The sequence below is a fragment of the Nycticebus coucang genome, chromosome 7 (genome assembly GCF_027406575.1).
Source record: "Nycticebus coucang isolate mNycCou1 chromosome 7, mNycCou1.pri, whole genome shotgun sequence".
NCBI classification, from domain to species: Eukaryota; Metazoa; Chordata; class Mammalia; order Primates; family Lorisidae; genus Nycticebus; species Nycticebus coucang.
In genome coordinates this window covers 125,205,915-125,233,544 of record NC_069786.1, presented here as the reverse complement: position 1 = coordinate 125,233,544, position 27,630 = coordinate 125,205,915, and the positions used below count along the sequence as shown (strand labels likewise).

The 27,630-nt window shown below is 37.3% G+C and overlaps 1 protein-coding gene across 3 annotated transcripts in view; it reads left to right on the top strand.

The window, feature by feature from the left end:
* The window catches only part of SPHKAP (SPHK1 interactor, AKAP domain containing), a 216,787-nt gene that overhangs the window by 24,509 nt on the left and 164,648 nt on the right, over positions 1-27,630 (top strand). For 2 of the 3 annotated variants that reach the window (XM_053597501.1, XM_053597499.1), the window contains exons 2-3: positions 3,766-3,844; positions 16,486-16,591. In XM_053597501.1, coding sequence (XP_053453476.1) covers positions 3,766-3,844; positions 16,486-16,591 — 185 coding nt within the window. The remainder of the gene's footprint in view (positions 1-3,765; positions 3,845-16,485; positions 16,592-27,630) is intronic. The other variant, XM_053597500.1, reaches the window with a different exon arrangement.

Here is a 27,630-nt window from a genome sequence, read left to right as displayed (position 1 = left end):
AGATAATAAAGAATAAACTGGCTAGATATCATCAAACCACCAAACATAAATAGACAATCTTAAAAATGAGCCAGAGAAAAAAGATGCATTACTTTCAAAACACAGTCTGATAGCTGATTTCACAAAAACAATGGGATTCCAAAGATAATGCAGTGATCGCTTCAATGTGCTGGAGGAAAATAAACGTCAGTTTAGATCTCTGTACTCCAGGACATACCTTGAAAAAAATAAAGGTATCTTCATATAGATTAAAAACCAAGAATTTATTCTTTACTAAAAAAAAAAAAAATTATTTGACTTTGAGCATAACAAAGGCATTCCCAGATATGAGTTCTGGAATATAAGGATAAATAAAGAGTAAAGAACGTTTCAAAGATTTAGTAAACTTAAGCAAATACTGACTGTATAAAACAATATTAGTTATACACTATAGGGTCAAAAATAATCAAAACATAAGGCAATAATGTAGGTTGAGAGAGGCCAAAGTGTTCTAAGATCCCTTATTGAATAGGAGGATAAAAATATTGATTAATTTTGGGATGTATGAAGATAAATAGGCATATTATGTTTTTCAGGATAATTAAGGATAATTTTTGAAACGCAAACAAAGTAAGATATATTTAAAACATGAAATAGTAAGAAAGGATGGAAAAAGAAGTATCATGCAATGGTTATGCAAAGAAAACTGACTCAGCTTCACTACTGTGGGGCGACAGGTAAAACAGAGGAACGTCGCCAGAAGTGTGTTACCACAGGAGAAAGGGCTGAATTATCAGAAAGATATGTCATTTTAAATTCGTGTTCACCTAATAAAACAGCCTCAAAATTAGAACAGCAAAAACAAACAGAACTAAAAGAAGAAATTATACAAAGAATCAACATGGACTCAGAAGATCTATGTATCACAACCAACTTAATATACAGAACAGTAATGTAATGTATAGGACACCAAGGTATAGAACACTGTGACCAAAACCTGTAGAATTCACATAGCATTTATGAGGTATGGCCATTCACACTGGATTGTAAGGAAATTCTCAATAAATACCATTGATAACATCATGCAGAAGATGCTATCTGAGCACAATGCAATTCAACTAGAAATCAATAATGAAAAGATCAATTAAAAAATTCTATATAAATAGAAATAAGAATTAATTTTCTTTTTTTCTAATTTTTTTTTTGAGGCAGAGTCTCACTCTGTTGTCCAGGCAAGAGTGCCATGGCCTCAACCTAGCTCATAGCAACCTCAAACTCCTGGGTTCGAGAAATCCTCTTGCCTCTGCTTCTCGAGAAGCTGGGACTACAGGTGACTACCATGCTAATTTTTAGTAAAAACAAGGTCTTTCTCTTGTTCAGGCTGGTTTTGAACTCCTGAGCTCAAGGGATCCTCCTGCCTGGGCCTCTTAGAGTGCTAGGATTATACCACCATCCCGGGCCAAAACTGCACATGGGTCTATAAAGCTGTAATTAAAAGTAGAAAATAGCTTGAACTTGAAGGATAATAAACTTGCTACATCTCAAAGCTTGCAGAATGCAGGTAAGGCTATTTGAAGAGAAAAAGTGTATAACCTTTGCAGGCGTACATTAAAAAAACAGTGAACATAGTAGCCACTCTGCCCTGAGCTTTTAGAAAGAATAGCCAAATAACCCCAAAGAATATAAAAAAAGGAAATAATACTAAACCCAAAAGCAATACAATAAAAATAAATATAGACTATAGAGGATAAACAAATCAAGACTGATTCTTTGTAAAGGCAAATCAAATCGACTAATCCATGGTATACTCAATTTTAAAAGGAGATGGAGATAGAAGCACAAAAAAAAAATGGCAGGAATGAAAACAGTGAACATCACTACAGATACTACAAACAAAATTATAATATATGAATGTTACATTAATACATAAAAGTAAGATTCAGATATAATGGGCAATTTTAAGTAAAAATACAACCTATAAAAGTAACTAAAGAAGAAATGAAAACCATGAATATTAAAGGTAAATGTTAAAGATTGGATTCAGTGATCAAAACGTTTCAAAAGAAAAACATCACTCCGAGATAGCTTTGCTGGAATGTTCTCCCAAATGCAATTGATAACGAGACAACCCCATTAGTTCACAAACTCTCCTAGAAAACAGAAAAAGAAATACCCCAGTTTCTTTTATGGGGCTAGCATAATTTTGATACCAATGTGACAGGGGAAGAAAGGAAAGACAGCAAATCTTAGTCACGATCTTAGAGGGAATAACCGCCAACCAAAACATTAGTGTGCTGGGTCCCACAACAAAAAGGAATTCCGGACTGCTTTCACATTAGAAAATGAAGTATTACCATCAATGAAATTGAAAATCCAAAGGAGAAAAACCATATGGTTATCTCAATAAAGTCAGACAGACATTTAATAAAATGCAAAAACTTGTCATACTTAACAGAGAAAGGCACTAGAAAGATAAAAATAGGCAAGAAATCCCTTAACTTAATAAATAATACCTACAAAAAACCCTATATCAAGTATAATGCCTGGTGGTGTGACTTTAAGGATTCTTACATTACTCTACTCACCACTCCCTGAAGATCCCTGGCACTGTAGTAAAATGATAATGGGGAACAAAAAATGAAACATTTGGGTAAGAAAAAACAAAAATTCTCAGCATTTGAGATTTATTTGACTGTACTCATAGAAAATCTGGAATAATCTGCAGATAAATGACCTATTATTAGACTAAATGAATTTAGCACATTTGCTAAATATGAATCAGAATGCTGACATAAACCACATTTCTTCATGAGTCACAAACAAAAAGGGAAATTTTGAAAAGGAATCTATTTACAATAATGCCAAGAAATATGAATTTTCTAAGAGCAAACCTAAAGAAAATGTTTGTTCTCTCTCTTTCCGGGGGGAGAGAACTGTAAACCTTAGTGACCACAGATGGTTGGTTGCTTACTCTCCCTGTGCCCTATACCAGCGGTATTTCCTGCCTTGTTATCTCTGGTTATATATTTCACTACTTTAGTTCTTCTCTAGTTTCTTTATTCACACAGTAAAAGTTTATCAAATTCTAATGACTTACCAGCAACTAACCACCAGGCAACAAGATGCAGAGAAAGTTTCACTGACGGCTTGTGATCACTGATTGCTCCTACATACATTGATATTATTGTTTTTTTCATAGTTATTGTGGCTTTTTAGCCTTTGGGGTTTGAAGTAATATAATCTTTATTTGCATTGCTAAAAGGGACCAGAGCATGCCTTACAGGTAAGCACCATATAGAAACTTTAACTACAAGGAATTAAAAGCTACTGGAATAATTATCCATAAAAACCTGTTGGCTGACTACTGTCTCTCTATTAAAATATTAAGCATTAGAAACACAAAGTGTGTTTCTCACCTGTAGGAATACAGAAAACAGATCAAAAGGCCCTGAAAGTTTTATCTACAAGACGTAAATTACCTTTGGATGCATCAAAGATGGTGAAGCTCGATTGCAGACAAAAGTCATCTAGTTCCCATGACAGGTGCTGTTTGCAATACTACATTGCAAACTTTGAACCCTTTTCTGAAGTTTTTAAAAAATTGTTACAACCTCACCATCTAGCTACTTTTGTTCTTTTTAAAGACACCCTGCTGTGAATCTGTCTTTCCTCCTAAATAATACTAAAACTTCTATTTCTTTTCTCCCCCACCCTTCTCTCTTGCTTCTTCTCCACATCTGCTGGTGTTTGTAACCCCTTTGTTGTGGGTGTGGCCCTCTCCATCAGCCATGTGGGTGGTTGAACCAAACCCTCCCACCTGCCTCTCTGCTGCCTTGCCTGCCAGGAGACACTCCCAGGAATCCAGGTTGGTTGTGGGTGTGGGATCCAGGGGATTTTAAAGCCACGTCTTGATGAGGGACTCCTGTCACAGTCCAGGATCCCATGAGTTCCCTGGGATCTCAACCTTCAGGTTTTGACCCAGATACTGCAGGCTTTCTGGTTTAGGATACTTTTACCAGACAGAAAACTGTGCTGCAAGCCTAACCTCTTCTTTACTATCAAATTTTAGCCCTTCTGTGCATTATTCTTTCACGGTTCTGCTATCCTCTTCTAGAATAAATGACTCTAAGGCATTAATGAGGATTTCAGCATCAAGATTAGACAGGTGGCAGGCATTTTTTATTAGGCAGAACTTTCCTCACCCTTCACCTCACAGAAGGAGGATGGTTTTCTATTCTACTTTCATAGAAGCCTCAGCCTGGCGGTGTATTTGATGATACCCCTCAATGACTCAAATACTCTTCTCTCAACAGCCTGGTGCACCCAGGAGGCAGGTCCTTGTGGTAACCCTCAACCGTTGATTGTATTGCTCTTTTCTGAGCCCCAGAGTCCCAATAAAACTGAAGCACTCTAAACAAAAATAGTTCTTAAGACAATTAGCATGTGACAAAAGCAAGTTGTACCATCTTAAAACAGAAGGGCATTCAGGAAAGAGCATAGCCCAGACCGGGGCCAAGTTCATCTAGTTTTAGAACCTGTATTAAGCTTCTCGATTAACTGTGGAACTCTGAGCAAATGCCAAATCTCTGAGGCTCAATATCCTTATGAATATTGTGATGTATGAAGATTTGAAGTGACAGGTGTAAAAGGATAAAGTGAATTTATTATTCTTGATTAAGATTATCTCTCTTCGGTAACAACAAATCTTATAAATTGAATACTGTTAGTCCCATTTAACAGATTAGGAATTTGAGGCTCAAAGAGATTAAATAACTTTTGCAAGTTCAAACTACTGACGGTGACAGAGTGAAGACCCAAATTCTGGTTTCTGACTTCCAGCACAGTGTTATATTTTCACTGCACCACACAACATAAGGAATTTTAACTTTTTGACATATTTCTATTAACTGCTAGTCTTCTGAGGTGGCATATCTGTTGAATGTGTGGGTGCTGTTATGCAATGCTCTATTCATCCTGCTAGTTTTAAATATTACAGTTATAATTCATACCCATTTTGTTTTGATTAAAAACAAAAACCTATAAAATTTCCACTCACAGATCATTTCTTTAGATCTGATAGGTCTGTTACCTTTGGTGTCTCAGGACTCTAGACCCTGCCAGAAAAGGGCATGGACTGAGACTTAGAAGACCACCTTGGTTATTACCTGACTTACTTAAAGGTAACTCACAAGATTGGTCCTGTGGTGCCGTTATTGACCCTACCACATTTATGGAGCTCTAAATAACTGGCAGGCATTGCACTAAGTATTTCGTAGAGTTTACTAGTGAATCAGATATTCTTTCGCATCAAGAACTAAATAATCAATTTTAAAGTTCAACCCCAGATAAATTTTAAAACCCCTCCTCCTTCAGGATAAGTACAAATGTGCCCCTAAAGGATACACATTAACACGGACAATAAAGATACAGCACATATTTACTAAATTGAGATTTTGATAGATGCTTTCCAAGAGGAACAAAACATCCAGTTTTTTGTCAGCTTGCTGGACAGATTATGAAGTCTTCTGCTGTGATAGCAAAAAAAAGAGAGAGAGAGAAACCCTCTGAACCTCTTTAAACCCCGATAAAACTTTGTTTCAAAAGGCTCTATTTCAAAATGTAATGAAAATATAAAAATAAATAGAAGCAAAGCTAGCTCATGGTATAGTTTGTATATAATGCTGAGAATCTAAGGTGAGGGAGGGAGGGTTGAAGAGACAGAGCATGCAGAGAAAATACTCTGACCCTGTAGTGGTGGGTATAGGTCATTATATTTTTCCAAACCCGTAGATTGAACAACGTCAAGAACCAACACTGGTGTAAACAATGGGCCTTGGGTGACTGTGACGTGCTCATTCATTTGATACATGTACCCGTTTAGTCAGGGGCAGTCTGTGTGTGGGGGGGGGAAGGAGATGGGAAATCTGCACCTTCCTCTTTAATTTGAGGTGAACCTGAAACTTCTCCAAATAAAGTCTTTAAAAGACAAAGACAAACAACTTTGCTAATGCAAAACACAAAAGCTAAACAAAACAAAACAAATATGAGATAAGTAAATATGAGACAAAAACATCTGTGATGTCCCTTATCTGGGGGTCACGTAGACAAATATTCTCCAGGCCAATCTATATAATAAAAATGAGAGCAGTAGACCCCCGAGAGATGCTGTAGAGGGATGTCAAGTTCACCAGTTACTGCCTGGGGTAACCTGATTTACCAATTTTTCTAGAAAAAACAGAAACTTAATCTTTTTTTTTTATTGATACATTCTTCCAGTTTTCAAGAGTTGGCAACTAATTTAAACTATTTTAATACTACACAGGCCAATATAGCTCCCAGATTGTTCTGTTTATACTCTCATTGCTGAATGTTTCTGATATAAAACTACCTCTATTTTGAGTTTATTCTATTTTTATCTATAACTTTTTGACATTCAACAAGCTATGCTTTTTCAAGTTATAAAATGAATATGTGTTCATAATGAGGGAGTTGAGTTACTTGAACTATGTGAAAATAATCTTTAATTGTAGTAACAGAAACTCCAGGTACATTTGGAAGAGCCACAGATTAAACCTTAGTGTGCTTGCAAAAATATCTCAGAGCAGAAATTACCTGGGCAAGGTTATCTTTCCAAGCCTTTTTTAAAGAATATTTTAAAAACACATTCCAACATGCTGAATGTTTAGTTTTTCTTGAAAATCTCTACAGTCTTTGGGTATTTAAATATAACGTACTCCCATGTACCCAGTCAAGAGCTCAATAACATTTTCCAGTCCATTAAGGTAATTAAAGAAAAATGAAGCCATTGGTATGGGCCATTCTTGTACATATTGAGAGATACTCCTTTTAAGGGGACCCATATTTATGGTGTGATGTTGTTGTTGTTTTAAACTGTGCCAGAAACTCCATCCAGCAGCCTCTAAGAGCTTTGGCTGTTGATCTAGTAGAGTTTCCTTATTCAGAGTCAGTGAAATGCTCCATAGAATTGTCCAAGAGAATTTCATTTCACCAGCTTTCAGCATAGACAATTATGAAATAATTTGACAACTTCATCCCCCAGAGATATGAAGGAGGCAAGCTATAGACTTTTGATGACACACTCTTCTCAAGCAGCATTAACTCTATTTCCAGAGGAAGTTACCTTTGGTTTAAAGCAGTGTTTGCTCGCTCTGCTGGTTTTGCGCTTTTACCAATCACATCAGTCCCCTTTACTGCGGCAGCTGGACTATCCCTTATCTTTGGTGGGACCCAGGAGAACTCATCACTAAAGCAATAACCTGTATGCTAAAATTTCATTTGATTTAGAAGGAAAATATATTTAATAATTGAGGAATTTCTCTCGCACTGTAAGTAAAATAGAATCTTGCATTTTCTAGTTTGTTCATAAGCATTAGAATTCCCAAGATCTTCGTATCACTCATTTTATAATAAAGGCCTTTTCCTGGTCACAAAATAATATATGTTAAATGTATGAAAAATAGGACAGTTTTAATAAGAAGGAAGATGTCACAAGTAACCCCATTACCCAAAGATAACTGCTATTAACAGTTGTATGTTTCTGTACTTATGAAACCATGTATATATTTATGTTTTAATCAACTCATTGATTCTACAAAAAAAAGTTAGTTTCTACTGTGACCTGTAACATTCTTTCTAATTTATTTTCTTCTATGACCATGATATCTAAATGAATTTAAATATAGCCTGGTCCCAGAGCTTTGGCATTCAAAAAAAAAAAACTAAGTTCAAGTTAATTGAACTGAAGTCCTTATAATATGCCAGGCATTATTCTTGGGCTGGAAATACGTCATAAGAAACCAACAATGATAATTACATTCATGAAGTTTACAACGAGGAGGGGCCAGTCAGGGAGGGGAGACACATAATAAAGAATAAACACAGGAAATAGCTACATTGTACAGAATGTTAAGACATCATCCTGATACTGAGAAAAATCGACCAAGGTAGGAGAGAGCAGGAAGCCAGAGCTAGGGAAGTCTGGGTGGCAATTCTAGGTAGGGTGGTCGGGCGATGCCTTATTGAAAAGGAGGTATTTGAAATAGACCTGAGGTGTGCAGATCCCCACTACTAGAGGAAGGCCCTAAGACCACTACTGAGCCCGGACTATTCCATACATAGCAAAGGAGCCTGTGTGGCTAAGGTGACTTGAGGAAGGGAAAATGCGAGAGTCATGGTCACAGGCAGCAGGGAGTTGGTGCATGAAGGTCCTTATCTATGGCAAGGACTTATAGTTTTGCTTGCAGAAAATTGCAGAACTACTGAAAATTTTTAAGTACAGAAATCACCTGATCAGTCTTATATTTCAAAAGGATGCACCTGTGAAGAATTACCCACTGTAACAGCTGTACTCAGCTGGGTTCATTCAACTTGGAGCGTTTTCCTGTGATATTTCTGAGGAGAGGCTATTATCTCCATGTCTGCATACTAATGCCACCATATACTGATTGGTGAATATATTACAATTTTTCAGTTTATTCTATTGATAATGATAATTTGAATATCTCAGTATATAAATCTTTTCTTTAGTGTCTGTCCTCTAAAGTAGATGATTAGTAAAAGACATTGGTGGGTAATAGGCACGCGTGGATAAGAGTAGTGAAGAAAGATTGGCCAGATGTTCTTTTTCAGAAAAGGCACGTGAATTTATACTCCCAAAAGCAGCATCTAAAATAACACACACTATTTTGATTAACAGAATAATACATGTTTTCCTAATTTGAGAGGCCAAAAAAATTTGTGCTTTCACTTACTTATCAATGAAGATTCCTCAAAATCTATACTCTACACAATGATCACTAGACACATTGGAATGTGGTGGCCCTTCCACGTTCTTCAGACACACCTACATTTCCTATCTCTCCTTTTTTACTATCTCCTTTCTTTATTATACAAGTTTTACATAATAATCTTTTTATAGTTTCTTATAACAGTCTTTAAATAAAAATGATCAACATGCATGGCTCAAGCCAGGCTCCCATCCCATTTCTTCCCTCTGGTAACATTTCCTTAATTCAAGTCCATGATGCCAAGTTTGCATTTTGTGAGTGGAATCTCCACAGTTGCCTTCTTCCCAGAATCTCTCCAAGAAAGGATTAACCAAGCATGTCCTTAACAGGGTAAACAGAAGCACAGAGGGGGGGAAAAAAATATATATATATATGTACATATATAATATATATTATATATAAAATATAATGTACTTGTGTATGTATAGAATTATTTTTCCCTATGTAAACGTATATGTACATACATACAAAATACCTTAGGAAAAAATAATTCTACACATATATATCAATCTTACTAAAATTTGCCAATTAAAGTATAATTTTAGCAACACAACTACTTTTCTCTAGAAATACTTCCATTTCAAATTTTCACCCATGGCATATTAGTGAGGACTAATAAACTTTAGAGATTTGCTTTCATTAACCAATATTTTCCTATGTTCATACATACGAAACTATGTAGGATAAATCATGGTATAGTCTGAGACTAATCAAATGAATTCTTTGTTTCCTATAATTTAGAAAACTCTATTATTTATAGCATCACAATCATAGTCAAAAATCAGTAGATGTGCTTTATACCCATCAAGGAGATTTACAGGCTTCTATGCATAGGTGTCACGTCTCAGTTTAATATTAAGTGCTTACTTGTACCAGGTGCTATATCATGCAACCACCACATTTCAGCTCCTGTTATCATCTGAATTCTATGAATGAGGAAACTAAGGCTTAGAGAGGTTTGAATAACAGGTCCAATTCCATCCATTTAGTAAGTTGTAGAATAGAAATTTGAACTTAGTTTTTTGAATGCCAAAGTACTGGGACCTAGCTATATTTAAACTTATTTCGATGTCATGATTATAGAAGCAAATAATTAGAAGGAATGTCATAGTAAAAAATAACATGGTATCATGTTAAGAGCAGCAGGTCCAATCTCAGGTCTATCATTTAGCAGCCACATAACTTTGAATTGTATGTTAACTTCATTGATCCTCAACTTCTCTTCTGTAAAATGGGTACAATGAAATGATTCTATAAAGCACACCATGAGGGGCTAAGTATTAAATAATATGCATTAAATTATGATAAATTTTGTTTAGAAAATAACATACAAAAATTGTATAACAGAGCGAGGCTCCTGCCCGCGTGCTTTGGTGGAAGAGCAGAAGTAGAGGGAGATGAAGGAGTTTCTGTACCACATGTTCTGAATGCATCTTAGCTAAAGTCTAGATGCAGCAGAACGCCGTGACGTGCATGATGTGTTTTGAATATTCAAAAATATAGAACTAAAACATTTTCAGAGATAAAAATTTTTAAGAATAAATACATCTGTAGTATCCAGTGGGATTCATCTATAAATATGGAGGCATTTGTGCAAAATTCATGTAGGGGCCGTGATTCGTACTGGCTACCTTACACTAAAATAATGTTGTTATACGCACCATTTGTATGCCATGCTTTGAAAACATTTCCCCATAGTCTTCATTTTAAAAAGAAGGAAGAACCAAGCTAAGCCACTGGGTCTGGACCCTTTTTGTGAACAAGGGGTTATAGGAGGGGTTTTGGTATAGCCTGAGACGGTGAAACAGCTTTTTAAGTTACAAAGCTCATAAATCCCTATAGTAGAGATTAAGTCTGTGAGGACATGACCTGCCATCATCTCATTACTGAGAAATAATACGTGAATTTACAAAGCTCAGTATCTGACACACAGAAGAGGGTTCAAAAAATATTATTTTATTGGGGGGTGCCTGTGGCTCAAGGAGTGGGGCGCCCGTCCCATATGCCAGAGGTGGCGGGTTCAAACCCAGGCCCAGCCAAAAACCACAAAAAAAAAAATATATATATATATATATATATTATTTTATTTTATGTATGTATAACGATTACCAATAATATTCTGTTTGAAAGTATAAAATTTTTCTTACAATTAGAAGGTTTACTATTTAATTGTATTTTCTATTGTAATTCATTTATTTCCCATAGTGTCTGCTTAAGATGAGATTTCATGTTTCACAGGATATAAATGATAGATTTATAGTTACTTGAATAAAAAACCTTTAATTGAACAATATTCAGTATAATTTTTCAGTTTTCAAAATTTTGGCACAACTAGTTCTGAAAATAAGGAATTTAGCAGCTGTTGGTATTTATAAATTATATCCCAAACGAAGTAACAATACTGTAATCATGTTTTTGTTCCTTTATATTTTATTAGTCAAGATTGAATTGGGTACAACTATTTTGAGGCCATTCTTTGTACTAAGAGTAAGTAGCTTGTTTTATAATTAATAATGAATGGCCTGTCATAGTCTTTTTACTGACATTAATCAATACTTCACGCAGATTGTACCCAAACTCAGATTTCCACTTACCTGAAGGCAAACATGATAGTAAAAGTTTGTCAGCTATCTTTTTTGGAAAAGAAATATTCTTCATTCTTAGATAAAAAATCATCATTTTTGTTACTTTGTCCTAATATTCTTTCTTGGAAGAATAGCAATCAAAGTGAAGGTACTAAGGGATTTTTTGAAATCTCCTTACTTGGGAAAGTAAAAGGCTAGTCACCTTATAACATTATTATTATTGTTGTTATTATTTTTATTTTACTGGTCTATGGGATGGAAAAGTCTGGAATTCACTCTATTATTACTCAGCCATACTTTGCATTGAAATAGGATCTACAATGGTTGTTTCTAAATACCCTGTTTCCCCAAAAATAAGACAGTGTCTTATTTTAAGGTATGCTCCCAAAGATGCGCTCGGTCTTATTTTCAGGGGACGTCTTATCTTTCCTATAAGTAGGTCTTATTTTTGGAGGATGTCTTATTTTTGGGGAAATGGGGGACTTTCAATGTTTTGATAATTGTTTTCTATAATACATTTACTAAAAGTCTAGAGAATGAATGAGGACTTTATAGGTCTTTCAGCTATTGATGAGTTGGTGACATATCAAATTTGCAAGGATGACATGATACCTTCAAACTGAAAAAAAAAAAAAAAAAAAAAAAGACACATAAGCTTCTTACCTAAGGGATGAAGCCAGAGAAGTATATATGGAAGAGAAAAAATTTGCACTGGATACTTGTTAAAAATGGCAAGAAATGTAATAAGATATTTCATGTATTCCATAAATTTGCACAAATAAAACAAATGATAAGACAGACTTTATGAAAACTTCTGCAGTGGGAAGAGAGACGTCAGCATAGGTCTGAGCTCTACTCCAAATATGACAGGGACAAGTGAAGATTTATAACCAATAGGCGACGTGAAGTCAGCGGATGGAAAATTATTAAAAGAAGATATTAAGAGTAGGGGGATCTTTATGAAATTAGCCTAACAGTATTCTTGCTAAAGATAGACTACGGACTAAAATATCACAAGGGGGGGGAGCTGATCACATGTTAAGGTAGGAAGATTCTTTCCCAAACTGACTTCGGAGGATTCTTTTCTAAAACTGAGTTCAGCAGACCAAAGTCCAGGCTTGGTTGGGGAAACAGGTCAGAGGAGCCTGATTAAAGTTTAATCAAAGAAAGGGTCTTTATCAACAGATGGATCAGAAGATGATGGTAGCACACACTAGCACGTCCCGTGATTTTTAGAACGAATTGGTTTTTCAATGAATGATCTAAACGCAGGAACAGGTAAATAAATCCCTTTGGATGAGGGCAAAATAAGGACATTCACTGGGCAAACTTCGGTTTTGAACTGTGTAATGGTGTATTTTAAAACTGTCTACCTAATTATGACCCTTGGTTAAAGTTTATAATTAAATTGATTTTAAATGAGAGCATCTCAATTCCTTGCTTAAGATTTCTTCCGTTAAATCTAAGGTTTTTTTTCCAGTATTGAGATTAAAGGATTTAGTATAAAGCTCAAGAGTAGATGTTTTTAATAGGATTGTGGCAATCAAATGAGAGATAATTGCTACATTTTACCAACAGCACTCTTTAAGTAGAGAGAAGATAAGAGCAAATCTGATCCTTTAGAATCAGTTAAAAATATTTAACCTTATACTCTGTTTATTCAACATCCTATCCACTATCACAGCAGGACCTCCTTTCATTACAACTATCCTGGGAAATTCTTTAAATTATCTTCTCAGATGTGGTTTATCCTACCATCTGTCACCACTACAGAAAGATTAGAATAAAATTCAAAGGCTTATTTGTGCCTAATCACTGGAGGTTAACCAGGACGCTCAGAAAGATAAGAATGAACCACCTCAGTAAATGTTTGTTGAGATCCTATCACTGCCTACCACCATCCTAGGTCCTCTGTGGGTCCTGCTCTTTCAGAACTTACAACTTACAGGGGAGACAAGTGCTTTTCACCAAGTGCTATAACAGGATACAGCTCAGGATGCTGTTGGAACACAGAAGGAGGGCTTCTCTCTCGCTTGCTGGCTTGGGGTGAGGCTAGGAATATGGTAGTGGGAGAGAGGTGGGAGTGTAAGAGAGTGTGTGTGTGCGTGTGAGTGTGTGTGCACGTGCACACAGGCACACAGCATTGGGGCTGTGTCAGAGAGGAGAGTGACCTCCTTGGCAGGGGATGGGGGAGGGAGGTGCCAGAGGTTATATAGAAACTGAGACCCAAAAAGTGGAGTAGAAATTATCAAGAAGGGAGGAGAGGAACAAGGAAGAATAATCCCCAAAGAAGTAATATCATGTGCAGAGGGCAAATGAGAAGGTATATTCAATATAGTAGGTTGGATAAGTGCTTCTCCAACTTCAATGTGCACACAAATAACTTGTGTTTAATAGTGAGACGCAGATTCTGATTCAGTAGTTACAGGGGGGGACCAGAGTTGTGAGTGTCCAACACCCCCGCACCCCACGTGATACCAATACTGCTCGTTCATGGACCAAACTTTGAGTACCAATATATAGACAACTCAGTTTCCAATAATTGGACACTTCTCTCTCTGGGGAAATAACTGAATAGCCCCTAGGCCATTTTCCCTCTTGATGGTGACCTAGTTATTCACGCTGCATGGATCATGGATGACAGCAGCCCAGTGTCAACTCAGCATTGCATTTATTTCTATCTAAACATTTTTCCACCAAGAAGGCTGCTTTATCTTACAGAAGGCTAGTTTAAAGCCACAACTTCAAATTCACTTTAATCTAAGTGCTCATCGAAACAATTTAACAGTTTCAGCATGAAACCAGTCTGACAGGATGTGCTTCATAAATATTGTCAACACTTGTCAAAATCAAGGGGAAATGTCCCAGGGAAGAACTCAACAGCCTTACCCATTAGGAGCAAGTTATAAATCTGTGCTGTGTCTCAACTGAGTTCAGCAGACCAAGGCTCTTTTGATGTCAATTTGAGCTCATTTTAATAAATGCATGAGTTTCATTTCTCCCTCATCCCATAGTAGCAAATATTCTGCTTCTCAGAGACCACACACAGCATCTTTGCAAATCCTCTAAAAATCCCAGCCCCATCCCAAAGGCATGGGAACAGATTGAGCCATGTTATAAAGTCACCTACAGAAAATTCATACCCATGTCACAAGATTTAAAAGTGGCATTGGTACAGTGGAGTTGTATCACGCTTGTTAAATAATACATTGATCTTTTTCTGACTATGTGACTCTAATTCCCCATTTTAATTTCACAACAATAAGCAAATATACATGTGTATCTATACAGGGTTAAATTTATTTAATAATCTATACAGGCTCAGCATTAGAACAAGTGGGAAGCAATAAAACCTTCAAATTCTTTAAACCTCCATTTCCAACTCGGCTATGACAGTAACCTTAGAGGCTGAAGGACTTTCATTATAAAATAGCAGTGTTATGTCTTCCTTGTACTTGATAAGTTGAACTGATTTTAAATGTGGGGATATGTAAAAAGTACTGTAGTGCACAGAGTCCAGGTTACTATAGATGAAGGTCAGCTTGGCCTGTGGTCTTATCTTGCACATATAAAGTATTTGGGACCTAACAATAGTAGCTCTTTGGCCTTTGGGTAAAAATTAAATTGTCCTGTGGCCAAGAGGGCACTCAGAGGAACGTCTGAAGGTGGGTCTGAGGTAAATGGCAGCTTAAAAGGTGACAGACTCTACAGGATCGGAATCCTGTGAAAGTAGGGACTGGAAACTCAAGCCCTCGCTGATATTTTGCAAGCGACTTCCAGAGCTATGAGGGAACCACAGACTTTATTCCAAGCACTCATTTATAAATGCAGAGACTGAGACTCAGAAAGGCCAGGTGGCATAGCAGGCGGGGACTGGTAGCCAGGAAATAGAGTTGATTTCCTTCCCTAAATTTCTTGCTTCCTTCTTCTCTCTCTCTCCTGCCCTTCTTCCTTCCTCTCTTTCCTTTATTCTTTCCCTCCCTTTCTCAGTTAATTAAAGATAGCATGAGTGTTATCCTTTCATTTACATTAGGTTCATTCTAGTCCTCCAGGTAACACGTACTCAGAAAATAATTTATGAAAATTTAAAACAGAACAGATTTTACATAAATTATTCTGTGCAAATTTTGCCCGAATCTATGTTTGTTACATACCTCCATCAGTAGTCATTTTCTAAAATGTCACCTATAATAATTAACAATTGAAATGCTAACAAACTACTCTAATGCACTATTGAACTTACGGCTAATTGTGATAAAAATTAACCAGTTTAGAGCTTGAAACATGAGAGCTATATGTTGGCTAGAAAAGAAATTGGCGTCTTGCATTGAAAATTATATGCAGAACTATTAGCTCATACTCCAAAAAAGTACGTTCATGAATTGTACATATTCTTTGTGGTCAGCAACAAAAATAAAACATGTGGACTTTATATATGAATACATTTTTAAATTCCAAATTATTGTATTTCCAAAAGAGAAATATTGAGAAATGCATAAAAGATTTGGAGGTCTTTCTGTATTTAAAGGTGGCTCCATTTTAAATTTCCAATCATATCATAAGAAGCAGGTATGTTAATAATTTTAGTTTTACCACTTCTTGAAGATGTAGAAATAATTTAAAAATATTTATGGAGCCCTCTACACAGCAAAGTCCACCAAGATTTGACAGAGACAGGAGGAGGGGTATAAGTCTAGAACTTCGGTAACAGAGAACTTAAGGGATTGTCTCCAGCCACAGAGATGGAAAGGGTTGACACGCGTTCTCTCAAGTGCTCCTTTTTATGGTTCCATCAATAGCATGGCAATGGAGAAGCCTTTATTAGAGGGCTGAAATGGCTTACGGGAAGATACAGCACAGTTGGAAGTCAGACAAATGACACTGTGTCCATCGAGGAATCGTAGAGGACATTGGGTGGCAGTTTTAAATTCACAATGGGATCCTCTATAGTGGTTCCACCAAAGAAATGCCAATTTCTGCAGCGGGATGTACAGTGTTTAATGCAGTCTGGAAAGGTCATTTTTGATCACCTGTGTCATGATTCATTCATTCACTTCTAAGTGAAGGGATGACTCACTGCAATGTGTTCTTTTTTGTGTTTTGGGCACAAACAGCACCTTGGAGTCGCCACTGATGCATGAAGTTTCAGATCCTCAGCAGGGCAAAGGCCACGGCAGCTCGGGAAGCAGCCTGGGTGGCTCTATCACCGCGTGTAAGAAGGTAACGTTGCTTTACACTTTTTATCCCTCTGTCTGAACTTGAGCGCTAGTCTAGTTTGACCTTTGGAGGATCTTATCTAAAGTGGAAGCAGCAACCAAAACAACAAAGTGTTTCACGTGTTGCCATCCCCCATAAACCCTGCTGAGCCTAAGAATGGGAATGATGGGAAAACTAAAGTGTTTCAGAAAGGCAGGACTTGAAAGCTGTAAACCTCCGTCACTATCACCTCAGCCTCAGCCCGTCCTTCCAAATCTAGCCATAGATAACAGCTAGGACCTCCTGTCCAGAGTTTCTTTACAGGTTTTGAATGATTCAAATTAATGCGTTTAAGCTCCTAAATCTGTACCTAAGAATACTTTATTGCTGTTCTGTTTCTGATATTTTCCTAAACCAAAGGGTATGCGTGGATTATTTTATTAGGAGAAAGAAAATTTTGTTTTCTAAAATTTAGACTTGAGAGAGGATAAATAATCTTCAAGATACTTGCAAAAAGTTGTCATTTGAACAACATAAAATCTAATTTGATGACTTCATTTTCCCTGCCAGTCTAACCAAAGCCCAGAAACATAAAGCAAAATACCCAGAACCCTGAATCCTCACCTGGGCCTCTGTCTCTGTCTGATGCCAAATTCTAGAGGAGAAGGTGTTTCTTCTTATCCAAACTTAGAATAAATAACATTATTTTTCATTTACTAAAAAACTCTGTATTTCAGAGATGTCAATTAAGACAAATTCTATTACCAAGCATATTGTATATGTGTACGTGCTATGTGTATCATGTAATATTCATTATATACATGCATATAAACTTAAGATGTACATCAATTTGTTGATTACTCTACTCAGTTAAGCAGCCCATGTACTCTCTGCTTATGTAACTCTTGTGTAACTTTCTAGTTTTTGAGCATTAAAGACATTAACAAACATTATTAATAAGGGCTCTTAGCATGTGTTATATGAGCTATCATTCTTTTACCTTTCATAAAATTCATACAGAGACGTCGGTGCTATAAATTGCAGGGGGTTTATTGTTTGTTTGTTTTGTTGTTGTTGTTGCAGTTTGGCCAGGATGGGTTCGAACCTGCCACCTTCAGTATATGGGGCTGGTGCCCTACCCACTGAACCACAGGTGCCACCCTAAATTCCGGTTTTGAATGCAGGAAACTGCAGAACTATAATTCAGAATTATTTTGAGTTCCTTATAAAACAGCTAAAACTGCAGGTCACTAAGCTTTACATATATTCTGTTCAACTTTATATAACTCCCAATTATTACCAGATGCTGTACCCTTCTCAAGAAAAAATGCTTTCTAGTTTATTTTAATTTTTTTTTTTTTTTTGAGACAGAGCCTCAAGCTGTTGCCTTCAGTAGAGTGCCGTGGCATCACAGCCCACGGCAACCTCCAACTCCTGGGCTCAAGCGATTCTCCTGCCTCCGCCTCCCAAGTAGCTGGGACTACAGGCGCCCGCCACAACGCCCAGCTATCTTTCCGTTGCAGCCATCATTGTTGTTTGGTGGATCCAGGCTGGAGGCAAACCTGCCAGCTAAGGTGTATGTGGCTGGCACCTTAGCCACTTAAGCCACAGGTGCTGAGCCTAGTTTAATTTTAAAAATATTTAAATTTTATTGATTAGAATTTTGTGGCATTTAAAAACAGGATTTGTAGCTTGGCATCTGTAACACAGTGGTTACAGTGCTGGCCATATGCACCAAGGCTGGTGGGTTCAAACCCAGCCTGAGCCAGCTAAACAACCATGACAGACTGCACCAAAAAATAGCCGGGCATTGTGGCAAAGGCCTATTGTCCCAGCTACGTGGGAGCCTGAGGCAAAAGAATCACTTGAGCCCAAGAGTTTGAGGTTGCTGTGAGCTGTGATGCCCCGGCACTCTTCCAAGGGTGACATAATAAGACCCTGTGTCAAAAAAGATAAATAAATAAAAATAAAATAAAATAAAAGCAGGACTTGAAGCCAGACTGCCTGAACCTGATACCAGTCCCACCATTGCTTGTTATGTAATCGTCAATAAACGACTTCACTTCTTCAGGCCTCAATTTCCTCATGTGAAAAATGAAGATAATAATATTTTACAGGATGAAAGCAGGATTCAATGAATTATTACACGTGAATGTATAGTACCTGGTGAATGGTAAGCAGGTAGAGAGAAAATAGATTATCGTTTAGGGCGGTGCCTGTGGCTCAAAGGAGTAGGGCGCCAGCCCCATATGCCAGAGGTGGCGAGTTCAAACCCAGCTCCGGCCAAAAACTGTGAAAGAAAAAAAAAGGAATTTATGATCTTTTGATCTTTTAGCTGCAGTTATTTCCCTGAAAGAAAAGGGCAGTTATATTTATTTCTTTTTGAAAATATTATATCTGGAAGCCACTAAATTAACAGAGCTGTTTAGTGCTGGATGTCCACTCAAGAACTTGAAACTGAAACTCTTTTTCTAAATAACCTTAATTCTGCATAACTCCATCAGCACATACATACATATATGTACATATATATTTGTGCACAGATATATACATGTATGTGTGTGCACAGATATATACATGTATGTGTGTGCACAGATGTATACATGTATGTGTGTGCACAGATATATACATGTATGTGTGTGTACAGATGTATACATGTATGTGTGTGTACATAAGTAAACATAGTGTACCACTAAGACTAGGTTTTAAATATGTGTACCACTAAATTTTAAACATGGTCCCATTCATTCTACAATTTCTAGAACAAGTATTACTAAGTCTCACCATATGGAATTATCTTTGTTAATGATCAAAAATGATCAAATAAAGAAATTTCATAGAGTTCAACCTACACACATTCAGAACTCTATTAGATCTTTGGGGAGAGATGCAAAGACTGTCAGTGACATCTCCCCGTGTGCAGTATGTTTTGGGAAATAATAGTGGTTTCCTTTATGAAAAGTCCAATGGTGATCACAAGTTAAAATATCATGTATTGTCACCCCAGATACACCTGTGTCGCTGCACTTCACGATATTGTGCTGGTTACAGGTGAAAGTTTGGGGCAACCCTGAGTTGAGCACATCTCCTGGTGCCATTTTTTCCAACAGAATGTGCTTATTTAGCGTCTCTGTGTTACATGTTAGTCATTCTCTCCATATTTCAAATGTTTCACTATTATTATACTATTTATTATCTTACTCTGTGATCAGTGAACTGTGATGTTACTATTGTCAGTATTTGGGGACGTCACAAACGTGCCCATGTAAGATGGTAAACTTCATCCACGCCCTGTGTTTTCTCCCTGCCCCACATACTGGCTAGTTCCCCATCTCTCTCCCTGTGGGGGAGCTTCTCTATGTTATGAAACCAACAACACTGAGATTAGGCCAGTTCATAACCCTACAAAGATCTCTAAGTGTTCAAATACAAGGAAAAATCATACGTCTCTCGCTTTTAATCCAAAGCTAGAAATGATTAAGCTTAGTGAGGAACATACAACAAAAACCAACACAGACCAAAGTCTAGGCCTTTCCCACTAAACAGCTCGTTAAGTTGTGAATGTGAAGAAATTAAAAGTGCTACTCCAAGCAACAAATACGTGATAAGAAAGTGAGACAGTCTTATTGGTGATGTGGAGAAAGTTTCACTGGTCTAGCTAAATCAAACCAGTGACCCCATTTCCTTAAGGCAAAAGCTCATGCAAAGAAAGGCCCTAGCCCTTTCCATTCTGAGAAGGCTGAGGGAGGTGAGGAAGCTGCAGAAGAAAAGTTTAAAGCCAGCAGATGTTGATTCACAAGGTTGTAGAAAGAGGCTGTCTCTATAACAAGGTGATACAGCAAGTTATCCAGAAGGATCTAGCTAAGGTCATTGATGAAAATGGCTACACTAAATAACAGATTTTTAATACAGATAAAACAGACTTCTGTTGGAAGGAGATTCCATCTAGAATTTTTATAGCTAGAGAGAAGAAATAAATGCCTAACTTCAAAGCTTCCAAGGACAGGCTGACTCTCTTGTTAGGGGCTAATTCAGCTGCTGACTTCCAGTGGAAAGGCTCATTTACCTCTCAAAGAAAAATCCTAGGGCCCTTAAGAATTTTATTAAATTTATTCTTCTTATGCTCTATAAATGGGACAAGGCCTGGTTTACAGCATATCTGCTTACAGCATGGTTTACTGAGTATTTTAATCCCACTCTTGAGAGCGACACTCAGCAAAATAGATTCCTTTCAAAATATCATTGAGCCCTGACAGTGTGTCAGGTTACTTAAGACCTCTGATGGCGATGTGCTGGGAGGTATTTTCATGTCCGCTAGTGCAACATCTAGTAAGCAGCCCAGGGATTAAGGAGTAATTTCAACTTTCAAGTCTTATCATATAATAAATACGTTTTGTAAGACTACAGTTGCCATAAATAGTAATTCTCTGATGGGTATGGGCAAAGTGAACTGGAAAACTTCTGGAAAGGATTCACCATTGTAGATGCCATAAAGAGCATTCATGATTCATATGATGTGGTTAACACCAACGTTAACAGAAATGTGGAAGAAGTTGGTTCCAACCTCATGGGTGACTTTGAGGGGTTCAAGGCTTCAGTGGAGGAAGTAACCGATGTGTTGGAAATAGCAAGAGAGCTAGAATTAGCAATAAAGCCTGAACATGCAACAGAGTTGCTGTGATCTCATAATAAAACGTAAATGAATGGGGACTCACTGCTGATGGATGTACAAAGAAAGTGGTTTCTTTAGATGGAATCTACTCCTGGTGAAAATGTTGTCAATATTGTTGAAAAGACAACAAAAAAATTAGGATACTATATAGGCTTAGTTGATATGCTATATAGCAGTGGAAGAGTCTGAGAAGATTGAGTCCAATTTTGGTAGAAGTTCTGCTGTAAGTAAGAGGCTATCCAGCAATTCACATGCTACAGTTTTTCATATAAAGAAGAGTCAATGTGGCAAACATTTTTGTTTTCTTTCTTCCTTTCTTTATTCATTCACTCATTTTTTAGACAGAGTCTCATTTTGTCACCCTCCATAGAGTGTTGTGTCATCAAAGCTCACAGCAACATCAAACCCTTGGGCTCAAGTAATTCTCTTGCCTCAGCCTCCCCAGTAGCTGGAACTATAGGCACCTGCTACAACGCCCGGCTATTTTAGAGATGGAGTCTCACTCTGGCTCAGGCTGGTCTCTAATTCCTGAGCTCAAGCAATACACCTGCCTAAACCTCCCAGAGTGCTTTGAATACAGGCATGACCCATCATGTCTGGCCTTTGATGTTTTATTTTAAGAAATTACTACAGCTACCCCAGTTTTCAGCAACCACCACCCTCATCAGTCAGCAGCCATGAAAATCCAAGCAAAAGATTAGGACTTCAGGAAGGCTGGGGTGATTATTAACATTTTTTAGCAATAAAGAATTTTTTTTTTTTCCTTTTTTTTTTTTTTTTATTGTTGGGGATTCATTGAGGGTACAATAAGCCAGGTTACACTGATTGCAATTGTTAGGTAAAGTCCCTCTTGCAATCATGTCTTGCCCCCATAAAGTGTGACACACACCAAGGCCCCACCCACCTCCCTCCTTCCCTCTTTCTGTTTCCCCCCCCATAACCATAATTGTCATTAATTGTCCTCATATCAAAATTGAGTACATAGGATTCATGCTTCTCCATTCTTGTGATGCTTTACTAAGAATAATACCTTCCACGTCCATCCAGGTTAATACGAAGGATGTAAAGTCTCCATTTTTTTTAATGGCTGAATAGTATTCCATGGTATACATATACCACAGCTTGTTAATCCATTCCTGGGTTGGTGGGCATTTAGGCTGTTTCCACATTTTGGCGATTGTAAATTGAGCTGCAATAAACAGTCTAGTACAAGTGTCCTTATGATAAAAGGATTTCTTTCCTTCTGGGTAGATGCCCAGTAATGGGATTGCAGGATCAAATGGGAGGTCTAGCTTGAGTGCTTTGAGGATTCTCCATACTTCCTTCCAGAAAGGTTGTACTAGTTTGCAGTCCCACCAGCAGTGTAAAAGTGTTCCCTTCTCTCCACATCCACGCCAGCATCTGCAGTTTTGAGATTTTGTGATGTGGGCCATTCTCACTGGGGTTAGATGATATCTCAGGGTTGTTTTGATTTGCATTTCTCTAATATATAGAGATGATGAACATTTTTTCATGTGTTTGTTAGCCATTCGTCTGTCGTCTTTAGAGAAAGTTCTATTCATGTCTCTTGCCCATTGATATAAGGGATTGTTGGCTTTTTTCATGTGGATTAATTTGAGTTCTCTATAGATCCTAGTTATCAAGCTTTTGTCTGATTGAAAATATGCAAATATCCTTTCCCATTGTGTGGGTTGTCTCTTTGCTTTGGTTATTGTCTCCTTAGCTGTACAGAAGCTTTTCAGTTTAATGAAGTCCCATTTGTTTATTTTTGTTGTTGTTGCAATTGCCATGGCAGTCTTCTTCATGAAGTCTTTCCCCAGGCCAATATCTTCCAGTGTTTTTCCTATGCTTTCTTGGAGGGTTTTTATTGTTTCATGCCTTAAGTTTAAGTCCTTTATCCATCTTGAATCAATTTTTGTGAGTGGGGAAAGGTGTGGGTCCAGTTTCAGTCTTTTACATGTAGACATCCAGTTCTCCCAACACCATTTATTGAATAGGGAGTCTTTCCCCCAAGGTATGTTCTTGTTTGGTTTATCAAAGATTAGGTGGTTGTAAGATGTTAGTTTCATTTCTTGGTTTTCCATTCGATTCCAAGTGTCTATGTCTCTGTTTTTGTGCCAGTACCATGCTGTCTTGAGCACTATGGCTTTGTAGTACAGACTAAAATCTGGTATGCTGATGCCCCCAGCTTTATTTTTATTACAGAGAACTGCCTTAACTATACGGGGTTTTTTCCAGTTCCATACAAAACGCAGAATCATTTTTTCCAAATCTTGAAAGTATGATGTTGGTATTTTGATAGGAATGGCATTGAATAGGTAGATTGCTTTGGGAAGTATGGACATTTTAACAATGTTGATTCTTCCCATCCATGAGCATGGTATGTTCTTCCATTTGTTAATATCCTCTGCTATTTCCTTTCTGAGGATTTCATAGTTTTCTTTATACAGGTCCTTCACCTCCTTCGTTAGGTATATTCCTAGGTATTTGATTTTCTATGAGACTATGGTGAAGGGAGTTGTGTCCTTAATTAGCTTCTCATCTTGACTGTTATTGGTGTACACAAAGGCTACTGACTTGTGGACATTGATTTTATATCCTGAAACATTACTGTATTTTTTGATGACTTCTAGGAGTCTTGTGGTTGAGTCTTTGGGGTTCTCTAAGTATAAGATCATGTCGTCAGCAAAGAGGGAGAGTTTGACCTCCTCTGCTCCCATTTGGATTCCCTTTATTTCCTTGTCTTGCCTAATTGTATTGGCTAGAACTTCCAGCACTATGTTGAATAGTAAAGGTGACAGAGGACAACCTTGTCTGGTTCCAGTTCTAAGAGGAAAAGCTTTCAGTTTTACTCCATTCAGTAAAATATTGGCTGTGGGTTTGTCATAGATAGCTTCAATCAGTTTTAGAAATGTGCCACCTATGCCTATACTCTTCAGAGTTCTAATTAGAAAAGGATGCTGGATTTTATCAAATGCTTTTTCTGCATCTATTGAGAGGATCATGTGATCTTTATTTTTGCCTCTGTTAATATGGTGGATAACGTTTATAGACTTGCGTATGTTAAACCAGCCTTGCATCCCTGGGATGAAGCCTACTTGATCATGATGAATGACTTTTTTGATGATAAGCTGTAATCTATTGGCTAGGATTTTGTTGAGAATTTTTGCGTCTATGTTCATGAGTGAGATTGGTCTGAAATTCTCCTTTTTGTTTGGGTCTTTTCCTGGTTTTGGTATCAGGGTGATGTTTGCTTCATAGAATGTGTTGGGGAAGATTCCTTCTTCCTCAATTTTCTGGAATAATTTCTGCAGTACAGGAATAAGCTCTTCCTTGAAGGTTTGGTAGAATTCTGGAGTGAAGCCATCTGGACCAGGGCATTTTTTGGTTGGAAGCTTTTTTATTGTTTCTTTGATCTCAGTGCTTGAAATTGGTCTGTTCAGGAGCTCTATTTCTTCCTGGCTGAGTCTAGGGAGAGGGTGTGATTCCAAATATTGATCCATTTCTTTCACATTGTCAAATTTCTGGGCATAGAGTTTCTGGTAGTATTCAGAGATGATCTCTTGTATCTCTGTGGGATCAGTTGTTATTTCCCCTTTATCATTTCTGATTGAGGTTACTAGAGATTTTACTTTTCTATTCCTCGTTAGTCTGGCCAATGGTTTATCTATTTTATTTATTTTTTCAAAAAACCAACTCCTTGTTTCATTAATTTTCTGAATGATTCTTTTGTTTTCAATTTCATTGATCTCTGATTTGATTTTGGATATTTCTTTTCTTCTACTGAGTTTAGGCTTAGATTGTTCTTCTTTTTCCAATTCCATAAGATCTCTTGTGAGATTGTTGATGTGCTCTCTTTCAGTTTTTCGAATGTAGGCATCTAAAGCGATGAATTTTCCTCTCAAAACTGCTTTTGCAGTATCCCACAGGTTTTGGTAGCTTGTGTCTTCATTGTTGTTATGCTCAAGGAAGTTAATGATTTCCTGTTTTATTTCTTCCTGCACCCATCTGTTATTCAACAGAAGATTGTTTAGTTTCCATGCCTTTGGGTGGGGTCGAGCATTTTTGTTAGAGTTGAGTTCCACCTTTAGTGCCTTATGGTCTGAGAAGATACAAGGTAAAATTTCAATTCTTTTGATTCTATTGATATTTGTTTTGTGTCCCAGGATATGATCAATTTTGGAGAATGTTCCATGGGGTGATGAGAAGAATGTATATTCTTTATCTTTGGGGTGGAGTGTTCTATATGCGTCTATCAAGCACAGTTGTTCTAGAGTCTCATTTAAGTCTCTTATATCCTTGTTTAATTTCTGTTTAGAGGATCTGTCCAGCTCTGTAAGAGGAGTGTTAAAGTCCCCTGTTATGATGGTATTATCAGATATCATATTGCTCAGACTGAGTAAGGTCTGCTTCAAGAATCTGGGAGCATTTAAATTGGGTGCATAAATATTTAGAATTGAAATGTCTTCTTGTTGTATTTTTCCCTTGACCAATATAAAGTGACCATCTTTGTCTTTTTTGACTTTAGTTGCTTTAAATCCACATGTGTCTGAAAATAAGATTGCAACTCCTCTTTTCTTCTGAATTCCATTTGCCTGAAAAATTGTCTTCCAACCCTTGACTCGGAGCTTTAATTTGTCTTTTGAAGCCAGGTGTGTTTCTTGCAGACAGCAAATGGATGGCTTGTGTTTTTTAATCCAGTCAACCAATCTATGTCTCTTCAGTGGGGAATTCAAGCCATTAACATTTATTGAGATAATTGACAAGTGTGGTAGTATTCTATTCGTCTTATTTTGTGAGAGTCCATTGCTTAGTTTTATCTTTTGCATCAGTGTGGAGGTTAGGTTCTGTCCTTTAATTTCTGAGTTCTTACTTTGCTGCTGATCCATTGTGGTGGTCAGTGTGCAGAACAGGTTGAAGTATTTCCTGTAGAGCTGGTCTTGTTGTGGCGAATTTCCTCAATGTTTGTATATCCGTAAATGATTTGATTTCTCCGTCAATTTTGAAGCTTAGCTTAGCAGGGTACAGAATTCTGGGCTGAAAATTGTTCTGTTTAAGTAGATTAAAGGTAGATGACCATTGTCTTCTTGCTTGGAAAGTTTCATTAGAGAAGTCTGCGGTCAATCTGATGGATTTGCCCCTGTAGGTCAACTGGCGCTTACTCCTGGCAGCCTGCAGAATCTTTTCTTTGGTCTTGACTTTGGACAGGTTCATCACAATGTGTCTTGGAGAAGCTCGGTTAGAGTTGAGGCGACCTGGGGTCCGATATCCCTCTGAAAGCAGTGTGTCAGAATCTTTGGTGATATTTGGGAAATTTTCTTTTATAATATTCTCTAGTATGGCTTCCATTCCTCTGGGGCATTCTTCTTCCCCTTCTGGAATTCCTATAACTCGTATGTTGGAACGCTTCATAAAGTCCCATAATTCTGACAGTGAACGTTCTGCTTTCTCTCTCTTCTTTTCTGCCTCTTTTACTATCTGAGTTATCTCAAAAACTTTGTCTTCTACCTCTGAAATTCTTTCTTCTGCATGGTCTAACCTGTTGCTGATACTTTCCATTGCATCTTTAAGTTCCCTGATTGACTGTTTCATTTCCTTCAGCTCTGCTATATCCTTTTTATATTCTTCATATCGTTCATCTCTTATTTGATTCTGTTTTTGAATTTCCTTTTGGTTATTTTCCACTTTATTAACAGTTTCCTTCATTGTTTCCATCATTTCCTTCATTGTTTTCAACATGTGTATTCTAAATTCCCTTTCTGTCATTCCTAACATTTCTGTATAGGTGGAATCCTCTGCAGTAGCTACCTCATGGTCCCTTGGCGGGGTAGTTCTGGACTGGTTCTTCATGTTGCCTGGAGTTTTCTGCTGATTCTTCCTCATGGGTGATTTCTTTTATCTGTTTACTTGCCCTAATTATCCTTTCAATTCCTCTTGCTCTTTAAGTTCTTGTGCCTGTGGACTAAGGGTTACAGGACCAGAAGGGTGAGAAGGTTTAAGAGCAAAAAAGCGATGAAAGAAATGAGGACCGAGTGATAAGAAAAAAAAAAAAAATGAAAAAAAAGAAAAATAGAGAAAGGAGAGTGGTTGGGTGAAAGGAATATTGACAAAAAGAAGAGAGGCACAGAAAGAGGGAGACAGAGCAATATAGGTGTACAGTAGGGTACTTTGATACAACCTTAAAAAAAAAAAAACACCTTCTGGGGGTTCCAAATGGGGTGGTTCCCTTGAGGTCAGCAGCTCTTTGCTAACCTGATCAGACACAGTACCCCACCTCCACCAAGTAGAGAGGAAAGACAAAAATGCTATAGATCAAACCAAAACAAGCAAACAGAAAACCTTACGGGATAAAATTGGCTGGAAAAACCAAATAATAGTGGTAGAAACACTA